Source organism: Halichoerus grypus, chromosome 4 (assembly GCF_964656455.1).
Source record: "Halichoerus grypus chromosome 4, mHalGry1.hap1.1, whole genome shotgun sequence".
NCBI classification, from domain to species: domain Eukaryota; kingdom Metazoa; phylum Chordata; class Mammalia; order Carnivora; family Phocidae; genus Halichoerus; species Halichoerus grypus.
The window spans coordinates 139,516,716-139,538,621 of record NC_135715.1 but is presented as its reverse complement, the minus strand read 5'-3'; the positions used below and the strand labels follow the sequence as shown (position 1 = coordinate 139,538,621).

Below are 21,906 nucleotides of genomic sequence, written 5' to 3'. Positions count from 1 at the left end.
CCTAAAATAAAGTACTACTTTTCCCCCTAGATTCAGGACATTTGAAACAGAACAGAACACAACATTTGTTGTGTTTTTGTTCCATAGCAAGGATGGAACAAAGAAACAGCACCTGTATGTCCCTAGGGATAGTGCAAGCTGGCATAATCCTTTAAGAAAGGAATTCAGCAAAGATTTTTAAAAAATCCATACTCTTATTTCACTAGATATAGATATCTAATACAAAAAAAAAAATCAAACTATAAAAAATCTGACATGCATGAAACTGTTTAATGTAATGTTATTTTTAGGAACTTCAAATCTGGGAAAAAATTAAAATTTCTGAAATTAAATGCATAACTTACTTACTTGATAAAATATTTATTCCAACATGAAAAATAATAATTAAGAAATGTACACAGCACCATGAAAAAACATCCTTGATAATACGTATGTGTGAGGGGGGAGAAGGCAGAAAACAAAATTAATATCATAAGCATTAAAAATTTTAGCATTTTATAAAAATTCTTACCTTTGTAATATAAAACTTCTTTAAGCCATCCAAAAATGATGTGAAAATAGAGGAAACCTGAGGTTTAAGAGCATGACCTAAGAAGAAAAAAGTTCATAATTTAAATTAATAGCAAATTCTGTTTTTCAAAAGATTAAGAAGCTAGTTTAATTTAGTATCCTAAAAAAGTGAATGTTTCATTTCTCCAATTTTTTAAATCTTCCTATGTTGTATATATAGCATACTGATATTAAGATCTACATCTTTTAACTTTATCTTCTTTCAAAAGTCACAACTTTCTGTTTACAAAACCTCTGTTTCTTTTTTAACTCAAATGACTATATGTAATTAATACTACATATAGTTTAGGTTATCTTTCAATAGTATAGTTTATACATAGTAAAATCACTTCATTAATTTTTATTTCATTAAGAACACCCAACGGTGGCTGAGTTTACTTTTATTTTTTTTAATTATGCAGAAACCATTCAGAACTATAACCAAATATGCAGTCAATGCCAAGTTTAAGGTTGTTTCTTAATTAATTCTTAATTCTTCCAGAATTCTTGGCATAAAACTAGTAACTGCTTCCTTAATCACACCCAGAGAGTTAAAATTGCCAAAACAACATAAACGGTGTCTCAGAGTCTGTTAAATTAACATCTTTGCCTGTGGATTGAGCTTAATTGAGTGAAAGTCTTTTACTGTTTCCTCATTGTTTTTAGAGTAACAACTTCTTAACTCCCATGACTGTTAGATTAAGAGTCCTACATCTGCCCAATTCAGAAAAATGGGCGTACCATTTATATAGAATTTTTACAAAGAATTTTAAAGTGTCTACTAAATCTGAAATTATCTCTAAATAAAAATTTTATTTTTTAAAAACAGCTTTAAGATTTTGGGATGTTGTTTTTGTTTGTTTGGTTTTTTTAAAGCATGGATCCCTTCTTTAAAATAGGTGCAAATGAGTTTCTTTGGTGGGGAGGCAGGAGATGACTTGTAGTCCTTTCTTTTTTTTTCATTCATCTTTTTTTTTTTTAAGTTCGAATCTGAATCTGTAATACTTATTACATTTTTACTGACTATAATAGGAAACTGTGACACAAAAGACCAAGTAACATAGTCTTAACCAGAGGTTAAGAGTTAGATATCAATGCTATAACTGAACAAAACAAAAAACAACAAGAACGACAGGCAAATTAGATAGAGATCAACCCAGCAATCTTTTCAAGTTCCTGGATCACATGTTTAGGAAATTTTTTTTCTTTTACTGTACGCTGTCAAAAATGCTTCTCCAGCATAATCAGTGCCTTAAAAAAATACCATTTATAGACAGTATAAATTTAGAAATAACATACCATCAAAATACTCACTTCCTGTCCCAAATGGAATTTATCCTACTTTAATAATTGGAAATAAATAAACATAAATGTGTGAGTGTGTTAGTCATATTCTTGCAAGAAACTAAAATTATCTGTTCCTCATACAAGCCTTCTGATCCACACATCTTTACATATTGTATGAGGAGACTCCAAATGTCACTACACTGATGTGAAATAATCCTTAAGGGTCTATGTTCATCTTAACACATGGAAATTTATTTGCACGATTTCCATTAACACTAGTGGGACTTAGTCACGTATATCCCAAATACTGAGTTGACATGATAGCTTTGAAGAATAATTATCCTAAAAGCGATATTAACTTTAAGTGCGTCAAGCATTTAGCATTAGGTGAATACATAAGAGGATATTATTTTTTTTATTTTTAAATTAATGTTGCCTTTCAAAATAATTACATTATAAATGTATTCTGGCTACTGTGTTTTGTATTTTTTGCTAAATAAAGGAACTAAGTTTTCAAATTTACTAGTTTAGAACAGTCTTATTAGTAAATTTGGTGCTGTTACAGTGTCAACTTAAACATTTTTAATTATTTAATAAATATCTACGTTTCAAAGAATTGATCTCAAATGGTGGGAAAAGTCTTGGGCCTTGGAGTCAGACAGATTTGGGTTCAACCCCGGCTTTACCACATACGACCTGTGGGCTTTGGCTGAAATGTCTAGCCTTTGAGTCATTTGTAAACTGGGAGTACCACTTTCGGAAACAGTTGTGAGGAGTACTGGATAAACTGTGCTTTTGATAGCGTGCTTGACACTCTACTATGTGCTATTCAAGATCTGTTCACCCTCTTTTGCTGAGTAGATGATTAAGTCAATCAACAGCAGTGCCTATCATAGGACAGGTGCAGGAGATATAAAAATGAATAAGAAACATCCCCTAAATTTGACAAACTTTAGTTTTTCAGAGGAAATCTACAGATCATTTCAATATACTCAATGATATATATCATTTCAGTATACTTAAAACATATCATTTCAAAGATGGCTGGCTGGCTCAGTCTGTTAAGCATCTGCCTTTGGCTCAGGGCATGATCCCACGGTTCTGGGATCGAGCCCCGCATCAGGCTCCCTGCTCAGTGAGGAGCCTGCTTCTCCCTCTCCCTCTGCCTGCCACTCCCCCTGCTTGTGTTCTCTCTCTCTGTCAAATAAATAAATAAAATATTAAAAAAACCCATATCATTTCAATATAATGAATTAAAGGGTTGCGTCAGAGGTAGGAGTGAAATTTAAAATATTAACATCTAATAATAAGGCTTGTGCTTTGTTAACAACCAATATGGTACAAACACTGCCAATCAGCCATACGGCTAGTAAAATGTCCTAGACATCCCTTGCTGTGCTAAGCGCTATTCTTTAGTTGCTTGATCATGGAGCCATGGCAGGATATATAGATGGAAAGGCTTCAACAGGTAGTGAGAAATCAAAAAGGTTATAGACAGCCAATAAGCAGAATCAGATCTGTCTTTTCAAAAAATCACTTTGATGGCTATGTAAAGGGTGGCCATGAAAAGAGTGGAAAGAAGAGATACAGTCCAGACTAGAGACGGTAGAACCTGCCTTAGAGTATGTTCCTAGATACAGCAATGAGAATGTGGAACAGGAACAACAGATGGCCTGAAGGACCTTTTCTTTAAACCTTCATTTTAAATTGTTAAAATCCCAATTATAAATAAAATCTAGTCAAATCATAGTTAATTTTACAAACATGTCTAGGTCTAACATAATTCACTATAATAACAGCATATATAAATAGATAACACAACATTATTAATCAGATACATGGCTCTCTTAAGGCCTAGAGCTCTAAATGCAGGTCAAAATACACAAAAGGCTTCATTACTTAGCTTAAGCATGACCCCCCTTTAAGAAGCCTTTCCTGACTCCCCATGTCAACATGCAGCAAAATCCAGCAGGCTCAACCACTCCTTCATATGCACCCCAGGGTACCCAGCGTACTCTTATTTCACAACACCTGCAACAATCCTGCACTCATTCTTTTATGTAATTGTCTGTCCTCATTAAACTGAGAGCTTCCTGCAGGACAGGAACTATGACATTCATCTTCCTACCTCTTCATTCAGTACTATTCCTGGCAGGTAACAGCTGTTTCACAAATTTTGTGGCTTCATGAGCAGTTTTTAAAATGACCACTCCTTACTTACCAAACTGAAACTGTTGGTTGTCCATGAGGCGGATAGATGCAGGAGCACATCTCTGTTTTAAAAAGAAAAAAATGTGATACAAATTTAATACTGTAAAGAAGCTAGACAGATAGAATAGAAATGTCAACTTTCTGTATTTGAGATCAAGAATTTAGTTCCTAGGAATATATACAGTAAAAAAATCTTAACTTTTTATATAATTTTAAATTGACAAAACACCAGTAGCTTCTATTAAATATTTGGAGGAGAAATCCACATACATAATACATACACATATATGTTGCCAAATCTTTAATTTGTCTGCAACTAGATCTTCTTAATGCCTAGCAAAGATCTATGGAAATACCTAAAAGAAATATTGGGCCTTGAAGTGGATTATTTTAGAACAAAGCAGAAATTTCAAAGACTAAAATCAATGCCTAGAACATTATACATTTGTGAATTATAATGTGTCCTCAGGTCCTTATATCATCTTTTAAAACAAAGAAGATGATGGTGGATATACACTTTTAAGATGAAGAAGATGATGGTGGAATTTTTCTGAGTAAAAGCACTTTTAAAAAAAATTATCTGTGATGTCTTCATACATAACTCTAGGAACTGTTCTTTTTATCCCTTCTCATAATCCATTTTAAATAGAAAATTCCGGATACTATCAATGTCCAGAATTCTAAAATCTTTCAAGGTTACTTGTATGAAAATAGCAACAAAATTATGAAAGATAACATAATGTATCTAAAACTGTGCCAGTGTTAAATTTAATCTAGGCACCACACTAAAAGCTGCAAGGAAAGAAAAATGAGAACAGATAGCCATATAAATTTTGTGATGCTGAAATACTACAATACAAACTCTGGCAAGGTTTAAGTTAGCTACAATTTTTCCATAATATTAAGGCAAGTTGGACTCTAAATACAATTTTATTTTCTATGTAAATTTTTAACATGGTTACACTTCTACCAAGAGGCTGCTTTCAGATGACAAAATTTTCACTGTCATAAACTTTTTAAACATTTATCTTCTGAGTAATAACATTTATCAATAAAATTTATATCAACACAACATTTAGATTTATGTAGATCATTCAAAAGAACAAAACTTAATACATAAATGTGCATTATAACATTTTTGCTATTATTCACTTTTAATTAAACAAATACTTAATTTTATAAAATCACTCACAATACACATTTTATTTCACACAACAAAATGACTAGATTCTTATTTTGAACACTATAGAATTTATTTACTCACCTTTGATAGTAAAGGTGAGATAATTCAATCTATATTTTAAAAAGTCAGTGCCGAGTCTAAAGAAACAGTATTAGGTAATTTTATATACATAGCATGATGATAACCTATTGCCTTACTTTTATAGAATCCTGTGATGTCTAACTTATTTTCACATGTCTTATTTAATATAAGAAACAACCCCCTCAGGGTAGCAGAACTGGTATTATACCCATTTTTCAGATGAGTACATAAGAACCAGAGAGGTTAAAAGACTTATCTGAGGTCATATGACTGTTAAATAGACAAAACTAAAAGATAGAACTAGGACCAAGATATCCTGAATGCTAGATAAGCAATATTTCAAATATACCACAAAGCCTCCTAAAAAATCACTTAACACACACACATACACCACACACACACAAACACAGACACACACAGCTTTAAAACCATATTTGAAACAAAAATTATATGAAAACTATCTATTCACTATACAATTATAAAATAAAATAAAAAATATACAACCTGAGTAATTTCAAATCTTGGTATAAAGATATCTTTGTAATTGGGTTATGCTTCTAAAAACCAAACCAGTTTCCAAAATACTAAAGAAAAATCAATCTTCCTAAAATGTTCCTATTAAAACAGGCATATCAACTTCTTTTTTTAAATTTATTTTTATTCTTATTTATTTTTTTAAGTTAGGCTCCATGCCCAGCATGCAGCCCAAAGCAGGGCTTGAACTCATGACCTCAGCTGAGATCAAGAGTCAGACACTTAAATGACTGAGCCCCCACCCAGATGCCCCAGGAGTATCAACTTCTAATAAGACAGATGAAGCCTGATTAGACCAAGTTTCTTTTCTTTATAAAATAAATAGAATATCACATAAAATACATATTTATATGCTTTGGCTTAAGTACACCAGTAACATATGAGAAAGAATTCAGAGTCCTTCTGGTATTATTAGAAAAACAAACTTTTTTTTTAAAGATTTTTTTTTAAGTAATGTCAACACCCAACATGGGGCTCAAACTCACAACCCTGAGATCAAGAGTCAAACGCTCTACAGACTGAGCCAGCCAGGGCGTACCCCCACCCCCAAAAAACAACTTTTAAATTCCTAACAACAACTTGTAACTTCCATCTCCTACTGCCACATAGATTCTACTACTCCTATGCCTACAGCAAGTGTTATTAATGAAAACGACCAGCATAGGCACACATGTATCAGAAAATGGGGGGAAAGTATATTACATTTAGTAGAATAAATTTGTAGTGGAATTCAATCTCTGAAACAACTAAAATACAATAAATATGCAGGCCTTGATAAAATCTTGGTTTGAAAGACTATCTACAAAATATATCTTGGGTACAACTGAAATAATCTGATTGTAGAATGAATACAGAATGTCATTAAAAAATTACTGCTGATTTTCTTAGACATGATAATAGTATCATGACTATGAAGAAAAACACCTTTATTTTTAGATGTATGTATAAATATTTAGAGGTCAAGTGCCATGCTGTCTGCAACTTAATTTCAAATGGCCCAGAAAACATAGACACAAACATAAAACAAACATAGCAAAAAGTCAATTGTTGAATATATAAGACAGATATACAGGTGATCACTACCTTGTTATTTTAAAGTTTCTGTATGCTTAAAACTTTCAGATTAAAAAAATGGAAAAATAAGTAAGCTTCAGAGCACTTGGTACATATAACAACTGATATTTAATATTACTGAACACGATTTTAACTTGACAGCTGAGTCACATAAACTAGTCAGTTATGTACTACTCCTATTTATACTGAGGCAGGGTAGATGGTTGCAGACTAACACTTATCACAAAAGAATGAAAAGCTAAAGAAAGTTTATTGTATCTAGATAATAAATATTAGCTTTCAATACTGACTTTTTAAAAATTATCAAAATCAAAACAACAGCTTTATTTAGTCTGTTTTTATAGTGTCATATTTTCAAAAGTCAGTAAATGAGTTTTTTAGTTATAATCACAAGTAAATTCTCATAAGTAAATTCCCATTCTCTCTCTCATAAAGTAAATTCTCAAATTAAAAAACATCATCTAGATTGCTTTATGATCCTCTGGCAATTGATAATCTGTAAATGACTGCATCATTCTAAAAATATAAAGCAAGAAAAGTCTCTTAAGAGTTTTACATAAAAACTTGCCACTATAACTAATTTAGTTTAAGTTCCTATAATCAAAAGACCAAAATAATGTTATTTTTAAAAAACAACAACACTCAATCTGGGTAACTCTACCTATGATTAAGATCAAGTTATGCTTCAACTGCTATAAAACCTCATTTGGAAACCTAAAAATATTTCCTTTAAAACTTAAGAGACATCACAAATCCTGAGAATTTGAGCTCTAAATTCATTCCCATGCTACTCAATTACCCTAAGAGTATTCCATAGATGAGGAAAGGGGGAAAAGGGTCCTTGAGTTAAAGTGACCCCTGGTGGTATATGATCAGAACTAACCTGAGAGGGAATAGTTTTAACAAGTAATTTTATTGGTGAGTTAATAATACTCATTCAGGGAATTTAAGGAACACTCAAACAAAATTTGCTTACCCAAACTGGAGTTAATGAAATAACTGATGTATTTCCTACTATGATAAATGCGTTTTTACTAGAATCCCTCATGTCATCTGACTTGTACCCAAGTATACTTTATACTTAGTAAATAATCTGAAAAGAGATGAGAAACTCATTATCGACTAAGGAAATATCAATTATCTGTGTTTTATCTGAGAAGAAATAAATAACCACATTGACCTCAGAGCACAAGTGTAAGACTGACTAAGTCAAATTGCTGCCAATCTCTTCCCTTCAATGATGCTACAACCAGGAATTTACTTGAATATATAACCTGAAAAATAAAAAACCATCACTGATTAGTCTTATTTACTAAGTAGAAATCTCTATACTAACTTAAAAAGCAACAGATTTCTCAGTCCAAACATTTTCTCCAAAAAATAATCCCTATAAGACATCAAATGGTTTCCACAAAACTTGTTTTTATGGAACTAAGTCATATCTCTTTCTTATCACAGAGAAAACCAGAACTTGCACTGCAGATGCGACACATTATTCATGAAGATATCCCTTAGTTTACTAGTTACTGGCAAATCAATATTAAAACATTCCAAATGTCAGCAGGATTTCTACTATTCCAACTTCACAAAGATAAAACATAAGCACTGGATGGTAGTCCTATATCTATGGTACCTTGGTTAACATATGTATCATCTTTGAATTGAAAAAGCTTGTTTATTCAAGAAGTAAATCAAACATTTTGTGTAGACTCTAGAACGGCCCAAATTCCTGAACCTTGAGTCTATTTTGGAGATAGTCTAGTAATCTCATAGTGTATCAGAAGCCAAAGTTCCAATACCAAACCCCTTGTACCTAGCCATACAAAAATTTAAACACCTAAAATTTATTGTGATATACACCATCTATAGTGATTACTAGAAGACAGGAACTGTCTATTTAACTTACACAATATCCAATGTACTTTGTTGGATATAAAGTTAAGAGCACACTATCTCACATAGAGATACGCACAAAAAAATAAATTAATAAATAAGTTTTAAAAAGGGTATGTGAAGAGAATTCTCTTAACTGCAAATTTCTAGACAGATAAAACTTAAAATGTAGACAGATAATTGGTTCTTTCTCAGAGCTGTTACCACAGACAGTATTTTAGGCTACTGGTAGAACTGGTAAGTCCTATCGGAAGTGACGCTAGGAGTCCACGTTATAAACAATAAGAATGTTCTTTAACAAGAGAATTATCTCTTGGTTTTAAAGAACGAAACAATACATCTTATAGAGTAGATATTTCCCTCCATTTATATTAAGGGAAGAGCCAAAAGTTAATGCCAAACAGTCTCTGGTTCATCATTTTCATTTTTCATTTTTGTAAAGGTGTAATGACTTGTTCTGAGTAGCTCCTGGTTGAAATTATGTCTTGTAACTGTCCTCAAGTTTAATACATTTTGCTGGATCACAGAGTACAGAATCCAATTAATCAAACATTTGGCGAGGTTATTTTCTCTGCTTCAGAGGGAGGAAAGAACACGCATGCACGCGCATGCATACACACACACACACTCATTTAAAATAACAATGCCATTTTCTACATGTAACAAATTATTTCCAAGAATTACCACTAATACAAAGAAGTTTTAATTATTTTATAATGTAAGTGCTAAACCTAGCTCCTTTTAGTTTATTTCAACCCATCCAGGATAAATCAAGTTTAAGACAGAACAATTCAGAATTGAGATATAACAGTCTGAGGTGTCGAACATGAACTATGTACTTCTTTCCAAATTATGGTCTAAACTCTCTAGAAAATAACACCGTACCAGTTTAAAATTGCTTAAAATAAAGGTGATGGTAGGTAGAATGGGCCACCCCTTACCAAAAGGTAGAGAAAAGGCTGCTTTTTAATTTATAATTCTAAAAACCTAGTTCTAATACCGAGAAAGACAGTTTTCAGAGGAATGCATACTGATCTGTGCCACACATACAGTGTTTCCTGTTAATGGAACAAATGGTCCTCCCTCAATACTATAGGGCATAATTCGTAAGTTTTTACTGGGAAGGGGAAATGCCAGACTTCAAAAATTGCTTTTGAGCTTATTTCAACACTCTTCCCTTAAAACTTTATAAAGATATCACTGTCATCTTTAAACAAACAATAAGAGAATAATAAAATACACCTGAAACTGATATTCTGATTAAAAAACACTTTCTCCTCTCCTGAGAGGCTACAGTAGGAAATCTATTTTCTCAGAAAGTCTTAAAAATCACTTACTTACCCATCTACTGAGTTAAGCTGGAGATTATACTGGACTGCCATTTATAAGATAGAATCACATTAATCTTCCACTAAATCTTCCTTTCTAGTTCCTCACCAGGCAGTGAAGTATTGAAAGAGGACAATCCTCACATGGACAAAGATTAGATGAGATACCTTAGTAAAATCCTTCTGCTGTCAGTATAAAGTTGTTTAATTTATTTCCTTCAGTAGGAAAAGTGATAAAAATATACAAAGAGCCCATTTTGCTATTTGTAAACAAGCATGTATACGCCTTTCCAAAAGATACATATCCAAAATACAGTTTCCCATTTCAAAAGCAACTTGAGTCTGAAAATACCGCAAAAATGGAAGTGCTATGAAATGACAGTGAGAAATTACAAGCAGCCAACTCATTATTCAATCAAGAATTTGGCACAATCATAAACCATGTACCATCTATTTTAATGGATCTTAATTCTCCTGCTATCAGTTGAAATTCCAAATTGCAAATTGAACAGCTAGTGCCAAAATCTGATCATTTGCTCAATTTTTCTGCCTCAGAATACTGTTACAAAGCAGGGCAGCACACACAGTTCCATTCTTGACCTACAAGATTTGTACATTCTATAAACTGATATGTAAATGTCCCTAAATTATAATACAAGGATTTACCCATTTCCAGGGAATGTAAACATTAATGCTTATGTATCTGTGAAGTAAAATAACATAAGTTCCCCAAACAGTGGAATATCTCCAAATTGCAATAACTATTCTGTTTCATTCATACAGGCAGTATTTGAAAATAAAATATTATCTATCTAGGCTTTTTAATCAGTTTCAAGCAAGGCAAGCTTTCTAGTTGCATGGTATATATGTCTTTAAAAACTGTCTATTACTAAGTACACAGAACCAAATTATTAAAATTATAGATTAGAAAGGAGCTTTCTTTTTAAGTATTTAACCACAGGGTGGCACTTTATCAACCATCACCTTTGTTTATTCCAAACCATATACCCAATACAGTTTTGTGTAGTCAATTTAGATTATGGTCAGTGGTGAATATCCAAAGAATCTTTTAAAACAAAAGGGCAATTTTTACTGATTTATGCAAGGATGAAGGAAAATTTCACCCTCTGCTTTTCATTAGCACAAGTAGTTCTTCTCTGTTACTTTCTACCAGGAGCATATTAAATTGTACCAAAAGCCACATCAGATTATAGCAACTATGTTTAAATCCAACATTTCCATCTTAATAGAATTATAAATTTAGGATTCTGATATATTTGTACATCATTTCTCATTAATGAAACCTAAGATATGTTTACATATTTGCAATATGGAAAAGCAGGAAAACACAAAATATGTCTACCTCTACTTCAAAGATCACATAACAACACTTTTTAACAAGTCTACTAAATCTGTGTTCTAGAATGGTGATCTTGTGAAGGGGCAGATTTAGCCAACATAGACTGAATGTGACCTCAATGAGATCATTTATTGAAAATACATACAAACCAGATAGTTTTATAAATTCTATGATTTTTTTAAAAAAATCTAATTTGGCATTCCTTCTTATTTTGCCATAAAAAACGGAGACAACAATGGCCAATTAAAAAGATGTCATTCAAAACTTGAACAAGAGAAATAATATGAACTATATCTTTTATTATAAAGCTTTTTTGGGAGGGAAATAATCAAGCTTGACTGACAGAAAGCAAATAAAAGTAACACAAAGAATAAATTATAATACAAAGTGAAAACACCTTAATAAAAAAGTCATTAAGATTGAAATTGGTAAGAAAATATAATTTAATTATGGAAAATGGTTTGTTCTGATTTTTAATTGGCGAACTTAGTTATTTTGTAAACAAAACAAAACAAAATAAAAATAAAGAACACCAAAACTTAGCTTTCCATTCTCCTAGGTTTTAACTAACTCACAGACAAAACCATGAGGCTTTGCAAATAGTTCTTTTATTCTTTAACACCTGGGCTATCTTAAATTTGAAATTACTTTCCTTTGCCTCTAAGTGTGGAAGGTTTTAGCAACAATATTAAAACACACTTGAACTTTACTGCTCAGTGTTCAGATATTATGTTAGAATAACAAATATTTATTCCTAAAACTTATTTCCACTCCTTTATTCAACAGTCCTGCTTTTAAATATTATAAATATTTAATATTACATAAATTATACATAATATATATTATTTAATAATATATGATGTGTTGAGATAGTTACATTTTAAAATAATATTTAAATATTATACCATCTCATTATTTTAGCATACATAGCATAATACTTACTGCATATTCTAGCTCCCTAATCATAATATCCCCAAATTCTAGGAATTAGGGGCTCTTCTTGTAAAAATTTCAACTACTAACATTCGCTTTTGCTTTAATACCACCAAAGTAACCTGCCACAAGTTCAAGAATGTTCATTCCGGGACTATACTTCTTGATTTAAACTCTTCCCCCTCCCAGCAGTAAGACAATCAAGATTAAGGGGCCTATGGCTAAGTCTTGATGAAGGAAGCAATCTAACTGATAAGTAACTGAAGCTACTTGGAAATTATAAAAATTACCTTTGTCAACTGTGAGATTAGGTGACCATATAACTGAACTCCCTGCAAATGGAAAACTGACAGAAAAAAATGACTGTCTCAGAAAGCAAAAGTGTATGAACTCAAGAACATTGGAAATGGTAAATATGTGAGTAAATATAAAATATTTCTGCTTATTTTAAATTTTTTTAAAACATTTAGGGTGGTTGTCTTGGGATGGTGGGAAGATAAGACTCTTGACCACTTTCCATTTCAATACCTTACAAAGTCCACAATGAATATGCAGTATTTGTTGGATATCATTCCTTTGCCTCATCAGATCCTCCCTTCACCCTGCTCATGATACCTGGAAGCTGACCTATATGGGTCACATCAGAAAGCTCCCTTGCCCTCAAGATTCTAGTTACATATAGCTGATGGGAAGTACTAAAGAACTCTAGGAGTTTGGAGAAAGCAAGAAGAAACAGGCTGGAGTATATTCCCTTCATTTCCTCCCTGCTGGGAAATGTTGCAATAAAATTTTTCTAAAAACCATTGTAGTTCAAACAATGAACCAAATGCCTAAAGAAATGCAAGAATTTCTACAATGATACATAGAACATAGAAATAAAATTACGTGGCATTATCTGGTCTTTTAAAAATCCCTGATAATATATCCTTTTTTCAAGAAGGGAAGAGAAAATGGGAATTCTTCTTAACTTATAGCTAAATATATTATGTTATATTATGCTGTATTATGTTATTTAATTTAAACTATAGCTTCGGTAATATTATAAAACAAAGTAGGGCCTAGTAGTAGCACATTCTGAGAATTGAGAGAGTTTGATTACCTATACTTAATTTCTGTATTTTTGGATAATTGACATTCAGCCATTTATTTTAATTTCAATAACTGTCTTAGTTTAAGAAAAATTATATATTACTTCAAATTAATCACAAAATGTCTCATCTAAAAATAATTTAAGAAAACATAACATTCATTAAAGGCAGAGTCATTCAAAGCCATCAACCCAAGTACATATCTTACCTTGGCTTAAAATCACACAGCACTCTTTAAACCAAAAAATAAAGAAATAGCAACTGCACTTACAGGGATGATTTTACATTACCTTTTCATATAACACTGGGTAAAACCACATATATAACACAACTAAATATGAAGATTATATGTGACATATCAAAATCAATTACGCAGAATTTTTAAAAATATAAATATAGATGGGTGGGTTTTTGTTGTTGTTGTTGTTTTTTACCTGTTTTGCAATTTCTCTTAAACAGGCTACTCCTTGTTCAAAATTAGGGAAAGCTACTGAGCCATACTTTTGGTATTCAGGGATTGGTCTGATTTTTATTGTAGCTTCTGTTATCACACCAAGAGTTCCTGAAAAAGAAGGGGGAATAATCCAATATATCACATGCCAATTTTCTAAATCATATTTAAATCTATTTTATCTATTTATTCTATTAATTTATTCTATTCATATTTAAATCTATTTATTCTATGTGGGGAATAATGGCTACTCAAGTCTTTTTAGAAAAACAACTAAACAAATTTTATACTTTCTAAAAAAAAAAAGGTTTGGGAATACATTTTTCTTATGTTATGCATAAATACTTTAAAACATTTTTAAGGTAACCTTCCTCCAAGACGGTTACTTTTAAATAGTTTTAAAAGTATTACAACCTATTAAAGAAAAAAATTTTTGAAAAACAACAGGTTTGTATATCTCAAACATTCAGACAAAAGTATATTTTGATATTTGTGCCTACTTTTACTGTGAGAAAAATTTGCTGGGGCAAAAAAGAAACTTCTATGAGAATTTAAAATGATAGAAGAAATTAGAGGGACTATTATTACCTTGCCTTTTTCCTAGGAATTCATACAATGACAATGGCAATACTAAGATGCCCTTGTAAGACACAAAAAAAACCCAGACCAGGTATTTCAGAGACAGAGCAGTTACCATAAATATCTAGTACAAGAGAACCACCAATGAAATAAATGCTCTTTCCTTTATTACATGGAGGAGGGACAAATCAAATAGGAAAAAAGAAAGTTAAATATAAACTATATTCTATGAGATCTAAATAACTATGCTAAAATATCTGAAGAGACATGGTTATAATGATTATATTCACGAAGCCAAGCTTTTCGAATTAGTGGTTTCTGATGTACAAATGGTAGAAATTATTAATACTATTAGTAAATTTTCTGAGAATCATAAAAAAAAGGATAAAGAGGGAAATCTCTGAATTGGAGAACTTAATGATAACACTAGAAATAAATAAAAAGTACCACAAAAACCAAAGTTTCCAGTAAATTTATAATACACCCAGAATGTCAATACAGAATACAAGATTAAAAACTAAGAGTCCATTAAAAAGTAAATTACATTAGATCACAGTATGTTCCTCACATATACAAATGACTGCCTACTGAGATATCAAATATGACCTTATTATAATTTATAAAATCACAAAAACTCTGCAAGTCTGGCCCGATTAGTATTTAAATAAAAAGTAAATATACCTTGTAAATTTTAAAGGATCACAAAAATGACTAAGGCTTTATCTTTTATTTTAGTATCTTTATTGAGATATAATTCACAAACCATAAAATTCACCCATTTAAAGTGTAGAACTCAATATATTTTCAGTATATTCACAAATATATGCAACTATCATTAAAATCTAAGTTTAGGGGGTACCTGGGTGGCTCAGTCAGTTAAGTGACTGACTCTTGATTTCGGCTCAGATCATGATCTCAGGGTCATGAGATCAAGCCCCACACTGGGCTCTATGCCTGGTGTGGAGTCTGCTTCTCTGTCTCCCTCTGCTCCTCCCCCACTCCCCCGTGCTCTCTCTCTCTCAAATAAATAAATAAAATCTTAAAAAAAAAAAATCTAAGTCTAGAACATTTTTATCACCCACAAAAAGAAACCCTGTTCCTGTGAAACAGCCATTCCCTGTTTCCCCACACATATACTTCAGCCCTAGACAACCACTAATCTAGGAATATCTCTATAAATTTGCCTATTCTGGACATTTCATGTAAATGGAATTTTACAATATGTGGTCCTTTGTGACTGGCTTCTATGTTTTCAAGGTTTATCCCTGTTATAGCACATATTAGTACTTCATTCCTTTTTAATTGTGGACTATTATTCCATTGTATGTATAACCAATTTTGTTCATCCATTCATTAAGCTGATGTACATTTGGGTTTCCACATTTTTTTAAACTAGATTACCAGTTTAATATAAAACACGATACTACTCAGGCAAAGCCAAGATGAAAAAAAAGAGATGCATAGGACAAAGTATGGGGGAAGGGGCTCAGAGTTTCCATGCCCTTTGCAGATGCACCACCCTCCCAGCACCTCCATGTGTTCACCACCCTGGAAGCTCCCTGGAACCGCATTTTAGTGATTTTTATGGAGACTTCATTACGTAGGCATGATTGATTAAACCACTAATTCAATGTCTAGTCCCTCTCCCCTCCCTAGAGCTGAAAGTTCCATTGGTTTCCACCTTTTGGCTACTTCATATGAATAATGCTACCATAAATATACATACAAATTTACATACATATTTTTGTGTGGATGTATGTTTTCCTTTTTCTGGAATACATACATGAAGACTTTTGTAATTTCAGAAAAACCTCTGGTCCTATTCCACATAACCCTGCTCTCAGCTACCTTTTCCTAAGGCTACATTCCGGGCAAGTACCACCAAGACGTTGGGGGAATGGGGAGGAGGTTAGTTCATTTCTTGTACCCAGCCTTAGCTGGTGGGACAGAGGCTCTACTTGGAATGACACATTAATACTGGGGTCCCAATTGCCCTTAGCCTGGCTTGTAAAGAGATGGCATCTTGCCAGGAGAAGCAAACCACGAAGATCTGTTTTCCTTCCCTCTTTTCCCCAGCATGGAGCTACTAAAGTAGGGATGTCCTCAGAGAAAAGCATGCCATTGCTCCCCTTCCTCCCCTCCAGAGCCATGCTCAGAGACTCAGAGGCTCAGAGACTTGTTCTCAAGGGGCTGAGGAGGGAGGGGGAAAGGGAACACAAGGCAAAAAACAGCTCCTAATCTCTTTCCAAAGAAAATTACTTTCTTTCCAACAAACAGAATATGGAGAAGTTCAAGCCTAAGAACACTCTGAAAACAGTGGAGGATGTAAAAGGCAATTGGGAGGACATAGGTAAGTTTATTGGAGATAAAGGCAACATTGTATGCCAGCTAGTTTGCTTGTATAGAAACAGTGTGGAGGATCCCAACTATGGTCAGAAAAGAATCCCAAACACTAACCTCAGGAACTATGCCTTCTAAGAGATACACAAAATGGGTGAATTTTATGGTATGTGAATTATATTTCAATAAATCTATTAAAGATAACCATAAGTTAATTAATTCTCTAAATGAATTACAAATGAAACTTCAGAGTTATTTTCTTAAATAAGGAGCTAACAGTTATACATTTTACAAGTAGGAAAATTTTTAGAAATAAACATCTTAGACTATAAAAGGAGTCTAAAAGAACTTCTAAACCTTTGCCAGAGAAGAGGTAAAAGGCTGACAGGTAAACTACTAGTACTATGGTGTCTCCTCATCCACCAGTACAGAATTATCTATCACACTTGTTCGTTCCTACAACTAATACAAGTCGTATCAATTTAATTTTTAAAGTTGCTAATTTCCCTACCACTATACTAACACCATCACTAAGCTTATTTGTAATTCTTTCAACTCTTCTCAACATTTTTAGAAGCTCCTGGTAGCCTTGGAATTAACACCTCATGTTAAAAGTCGTTTCTACAAATGAATTGAAATTTGACAGGCATATAGTCTGAAACACAGGAATCATCTTCTCTATTTAATCTAACCACAGAATATAGAACACTTTAATAAATACTTGCTGAAACTCAAAGTCACCAGATTGAAATCCATTAAGGAAAAGGTCAGTATAAGCCATGATTGCAGACAGGAACACTTTTCTACTTAAAACTAAACTCCAAGTTCCCAGGTTTTTGTGAAATCCTTCCTTAATATCTGAGAAATGGAGCCATCTGAAAATACTTCTTTGAATTATAGCATATAATATCATCTAATACAACCTCAATATAATCCAGGAAAAAGCTGGAAACTATTTAAATGCCAATCAATGAGGGTCTGGTTAGTGTACATTCAGTAGCTGTCAAAAAGAATGAAGTGGCTCTAAATGTAATGATATGAAGTAAGCTTTATAAAAGGAAGTGTAAGGCAGAAAGACTGCATACATATATACTTAAATATAGCAGTAACTGTTTACTCTGAACAAAGGAAATGCTCAGAAAAAGGGATAGAAGGGCAGATTTTCCCTTACACATCCTTTAGTACCTTTTGAATTTTGTACATTTGTCCATATTTTAATTTTGTATATGTAATTACCTATTCAAAACGTTGATTTTAAAACATATATCCCTTTACATTAGCAAACTTCCTTTAAAATTCTAATTCTACATCAAAATTCCAAGGTACCAGTGAAAAGTGACCACGCCTTAAACTTCTATATACCTGTATTGCTTCCTCTGTAGAGTAGGCACCCTAAAGTAGTAAAACCCACCATAACATTGAAAGTGAGGTAAAAAAAATAAAATAAAAATTAGTAAAATGAGACTTTGCATTATTGCAAGGTTAATGAAATGCCCAAGGCAAGTCTCTGCAACTATCCTGCTATGAGTCTACATGGGGTCCCACTGTGAAAGCAAAATCATCCAGGTCTCAGAGAGCAGCTTCCACTCAGACTTACATTCAACTTAGCGCATCACAAATGGATGTATCTAAATTCACTTAATCAAAAGCCTCGTTTCTGTTGTGTTATTATATGTATTGATTCTTTTGCTTTGGGAATATTATGTCAGTGGAGTGATAGAAAAGACTTGGATTACTTATCACTTGATTATATGTATATTGTACCACTTTATACACTTTTATATTTTATATCTACTTTAAAGATTTTATTTATTTGAGAGAGAGAATGAGAGAAAGAGAGAGAGAGAGAGAGCACATGAGAGGGGGGAGCGTCAGAGGGAGAAGCAGACTCCCCGCTGAGCAGGGAGCCTGACGCGGGACTCGATCCCAGGACTCCAGGATCATGACCTGAGCCGAAGGCAGTCGCTCAACCGACTGAGCCACCCAGGCGCCCTATATTTTATATCAACTTTATATAATTGCTTATAAATAACTCCATGGCAATATGACATCACAGAGGCTTATACATCATTCACTTTTCTGTTTTATCAAAACTACATTACAATAAATTTAAGAATTTTCTACTTTATAATTTTCAAATATAATATTTGTTCTCAAGAAAACTAAAAGCTTCAAGTGCTATTTGATATAAAATGCAAGTATTTGCTTAAAGTAAATAAACTCTTTTGTAATTTGACAATATACTTTCAGGTGACTTCGGGACTAAGAAGAATGGCAGTCATTTGACTCTGAATCTTCCCCCCTCTCTACTTTCCCCCCAAAACATAAAAATCAACAAGAAACAGAAAAACACATATAATAATGAAACAAAACTTTCAATATTACTAGGAGACAAAAAAACACTCTGAACTTCACATTATCTGTTAAACAGAGATAAAACAAATTCCAAAAGACCTACTACAGCCTTCTACCTGCTGCTAGCTTGTAAGGGTAGAAAGTAAAGGGAGGCTTAAAAGATTTTATATGAAAAAATAGAGAGTATCAGAGGACTTGGAGGAAGCAAAGATAAAATCAACCACAGACAGCAAAAGTACAACAATAATACCAAAATCCTGTACAGGGAAATCCACAGCCCTGGCTATGGGGAGGGGTCTGAAAATGGGAAGAACTAGAAATGGCAGCCTTGGAGAAGCAAGGGGAGTATTTTCAGGGGAGCATCATATTCAGAGAAGTGTGGCACTCCTTGGAGACAAAGTAATGATGGGGAAGAATGAAGTAAGAGAGGGAAATTAAAGACCCTATAGAAATAAAAGAGAAAGAAGACATGCCAAGCCTTCTTCTACCAAAAATACCACCATCCACAAAACAAGTAGCACAAGAGAGGGTAGGAGTGACAGAAAAGGACATTCCCAAACTAGGAAACACTTTCTAAGTAATAAATAGCAATAGAAAAAAGCAGACCCACAAATCCACAAAAACTATTGGAAAAAGACAAAATATAAATAAAAGCTTTTCTGCTGATGAAAAGTCTCTCCCCTAAACCAACCAATATGCTGGAAAAAAACAGTAATAAACATCTCAAACTGAATTAAATACTGTCAAGCAAGCATTTAGGGATATTAAAAAAAAATACCTGAGTCAGAAATACAAACATTAAAAGTGGACAAAACACAAGAAGAAATGAAATAAGAGATGACTAATTTCAGGAAAGAAAAAGAACAGCAGCAACAACAATAAAAAAAAAAAAAAAAAACCATATAAAAACTGAAGGCTAAGTTATAAGGTACCCAAGGAGAACAGAGAATAGATTCAAATGATGACTCAATAAAGGGCATTGAAGAAAAGCAGGAAAATAACCAAGAGAATGTAAATGAAATAAACAAAAAAGGTGGGGAATAAAAAGGGTCAGAGAAATAGTGGTTGAAATGCCAAACAAGCAAACATAATCAGACATAGTATAATTGGTGTCCCTGAAGAAGAAAAATCAAAACAATGGGGGGAAAACCCCTAATATTTAACACTAGATACAAAAAAAACTTTCCAGAAAGAATAAAAGACGTAAATATAAACATAGAAAGGGTCCACTGGGCACCACGCAAAACAACCTAGGACAATCAACTCTGAGTTATAAAAGTTGTAGACTTCAATAATAAAGAAAAAAATCCTCAGGACACTCAGGTGAAAAAGGGAAACAAGCTATAAAGGCAAAATAACTAGCATTAGATTTCTTTAAAACAACATATAAAACAGGGCAACACTGGGACAGTAGTTTCAAGAAACAAGGAAAGAAAGTGCAACCCATGGATATTATAATAACTACTCAAGCTGTCCTACAAGTGTCAAGGTCATACAAAAGGTAAAAATACACAAAGGACTGATAATAAGCATTTCACTTATTTCAACATAGAGCAAAGGCGAAAACAAGGGTGGGTCATGGGTTAAAAAAATAAAAATGTAGCTTTTAACCATTTTTCAAATAAAAGAGCAAATTCTTTTGAATTACTAGTAAATTCCATACGTAAGAATGCAAAGCATTTCAGAGGCTTTAACTATTTATTATAATTTTCATTATATTGATCATGTTATAGCATCTAAAATGGAAGGAAGCTGCTAATTGAAAAAAATCATTATGAAAAACTCGTAACACAAAACAAGACAAAAACATTAAATTTAACATGGTTAGTCACATGAAGAACTTAGTAGGATCAGGAAAATACATTTTTTTAATGATAATCCTTTCAAGGTTGTCATCAGATGATTTAACTATAGCAAAAAAGTATTTTTAAAACTTGAGGAAAAGTTTATGATTCACATTTAAGGCAGGAGGTTATTATTTAGATTGGCTCAAGATAGCAGATAAAAATACATATTATAAAAGAATATGAACTTGTTGTGATGAGTACCAGGTGATATACAGAAGTGTTGAATCACTATATTGTACTCCTGAAGCTAATATTATACTGTATGCTAACTAGAATTTAAATAAAAACTTTAAAAAAATAAAATTCAAAAGTAAAAAATAAAATAAAAAAGAATATGATTTCACATAAATTAACTTTCTCAATCATGCTGTCTCCTGGCCTACATTAAGATGACTCTATATCCACATACAGAGATGGAGATTAAGGACTATAAATACACTTGTAAAGATCACTGATACCAAAATAATAAACAGCAACAACAATAGCAATAAATTTAACATTTGTTGAATACTTACTAAATGCTTATAGACTGCTTATCATAATCTCATTTAATCCTCACAAAAGCTTATTAAGATGGATTTTTTTATTATCCCCATTTTATAGCTGAGGACACTGGCATAGAGAATTACCTAATTTACACAAAGTCACAGAAATTTAAGTGGTGGAACCAGGATTGAAATCCAGATCTGAAAGATTTCATCATTCTTGCTCCTAAATCACTATAGCATTTTACACGTATGTTTATAGTAAGATCTCATTTAAATACAGTAATTTGCCCTAGTACATACATTTAACAAATCATATTTCTTTGCT

At 32.5% G+C, this 21,906-nt stretch overlaps 1 protein-coding gene across 5 annotated transcripts in view; it reads right to left on the bottom strand.

The window, feature by feature from the left end:
- The window catches only part of AGPS (alkylglycerone phosphate synthase), a 187,871-nt gene that overhangs the window by 49,384 nt on the left and 116,581 nt on the right, over positions 1-21,906 (bottom strand). For all 5 annotated transcript variants that reach the window (XR_013447227.1, XM_078071030.1, XM_078071027.1 and 2 more), the window contains exons 11-13: positions 13,956-14,083; positions 4,058-4,109; positions 512-588 (exon numbers count right to left, since the gene is read on the bottom strand). Coding sequence is in view for 4 of the 5 variants with exons in the window: in XM_078071030.1 (XP_077927156.1) it covers positions 512-588; positions 4,058-4,109; positions 13,956-14,083 (257 nt within the window). In the remaining variant the exon portion in view is untranslated. The remainder of the gene's footprint in view (positions 1-511; positions 589-4,057; positions 4,110-13,955; positions 14,084-21,906) is intronic.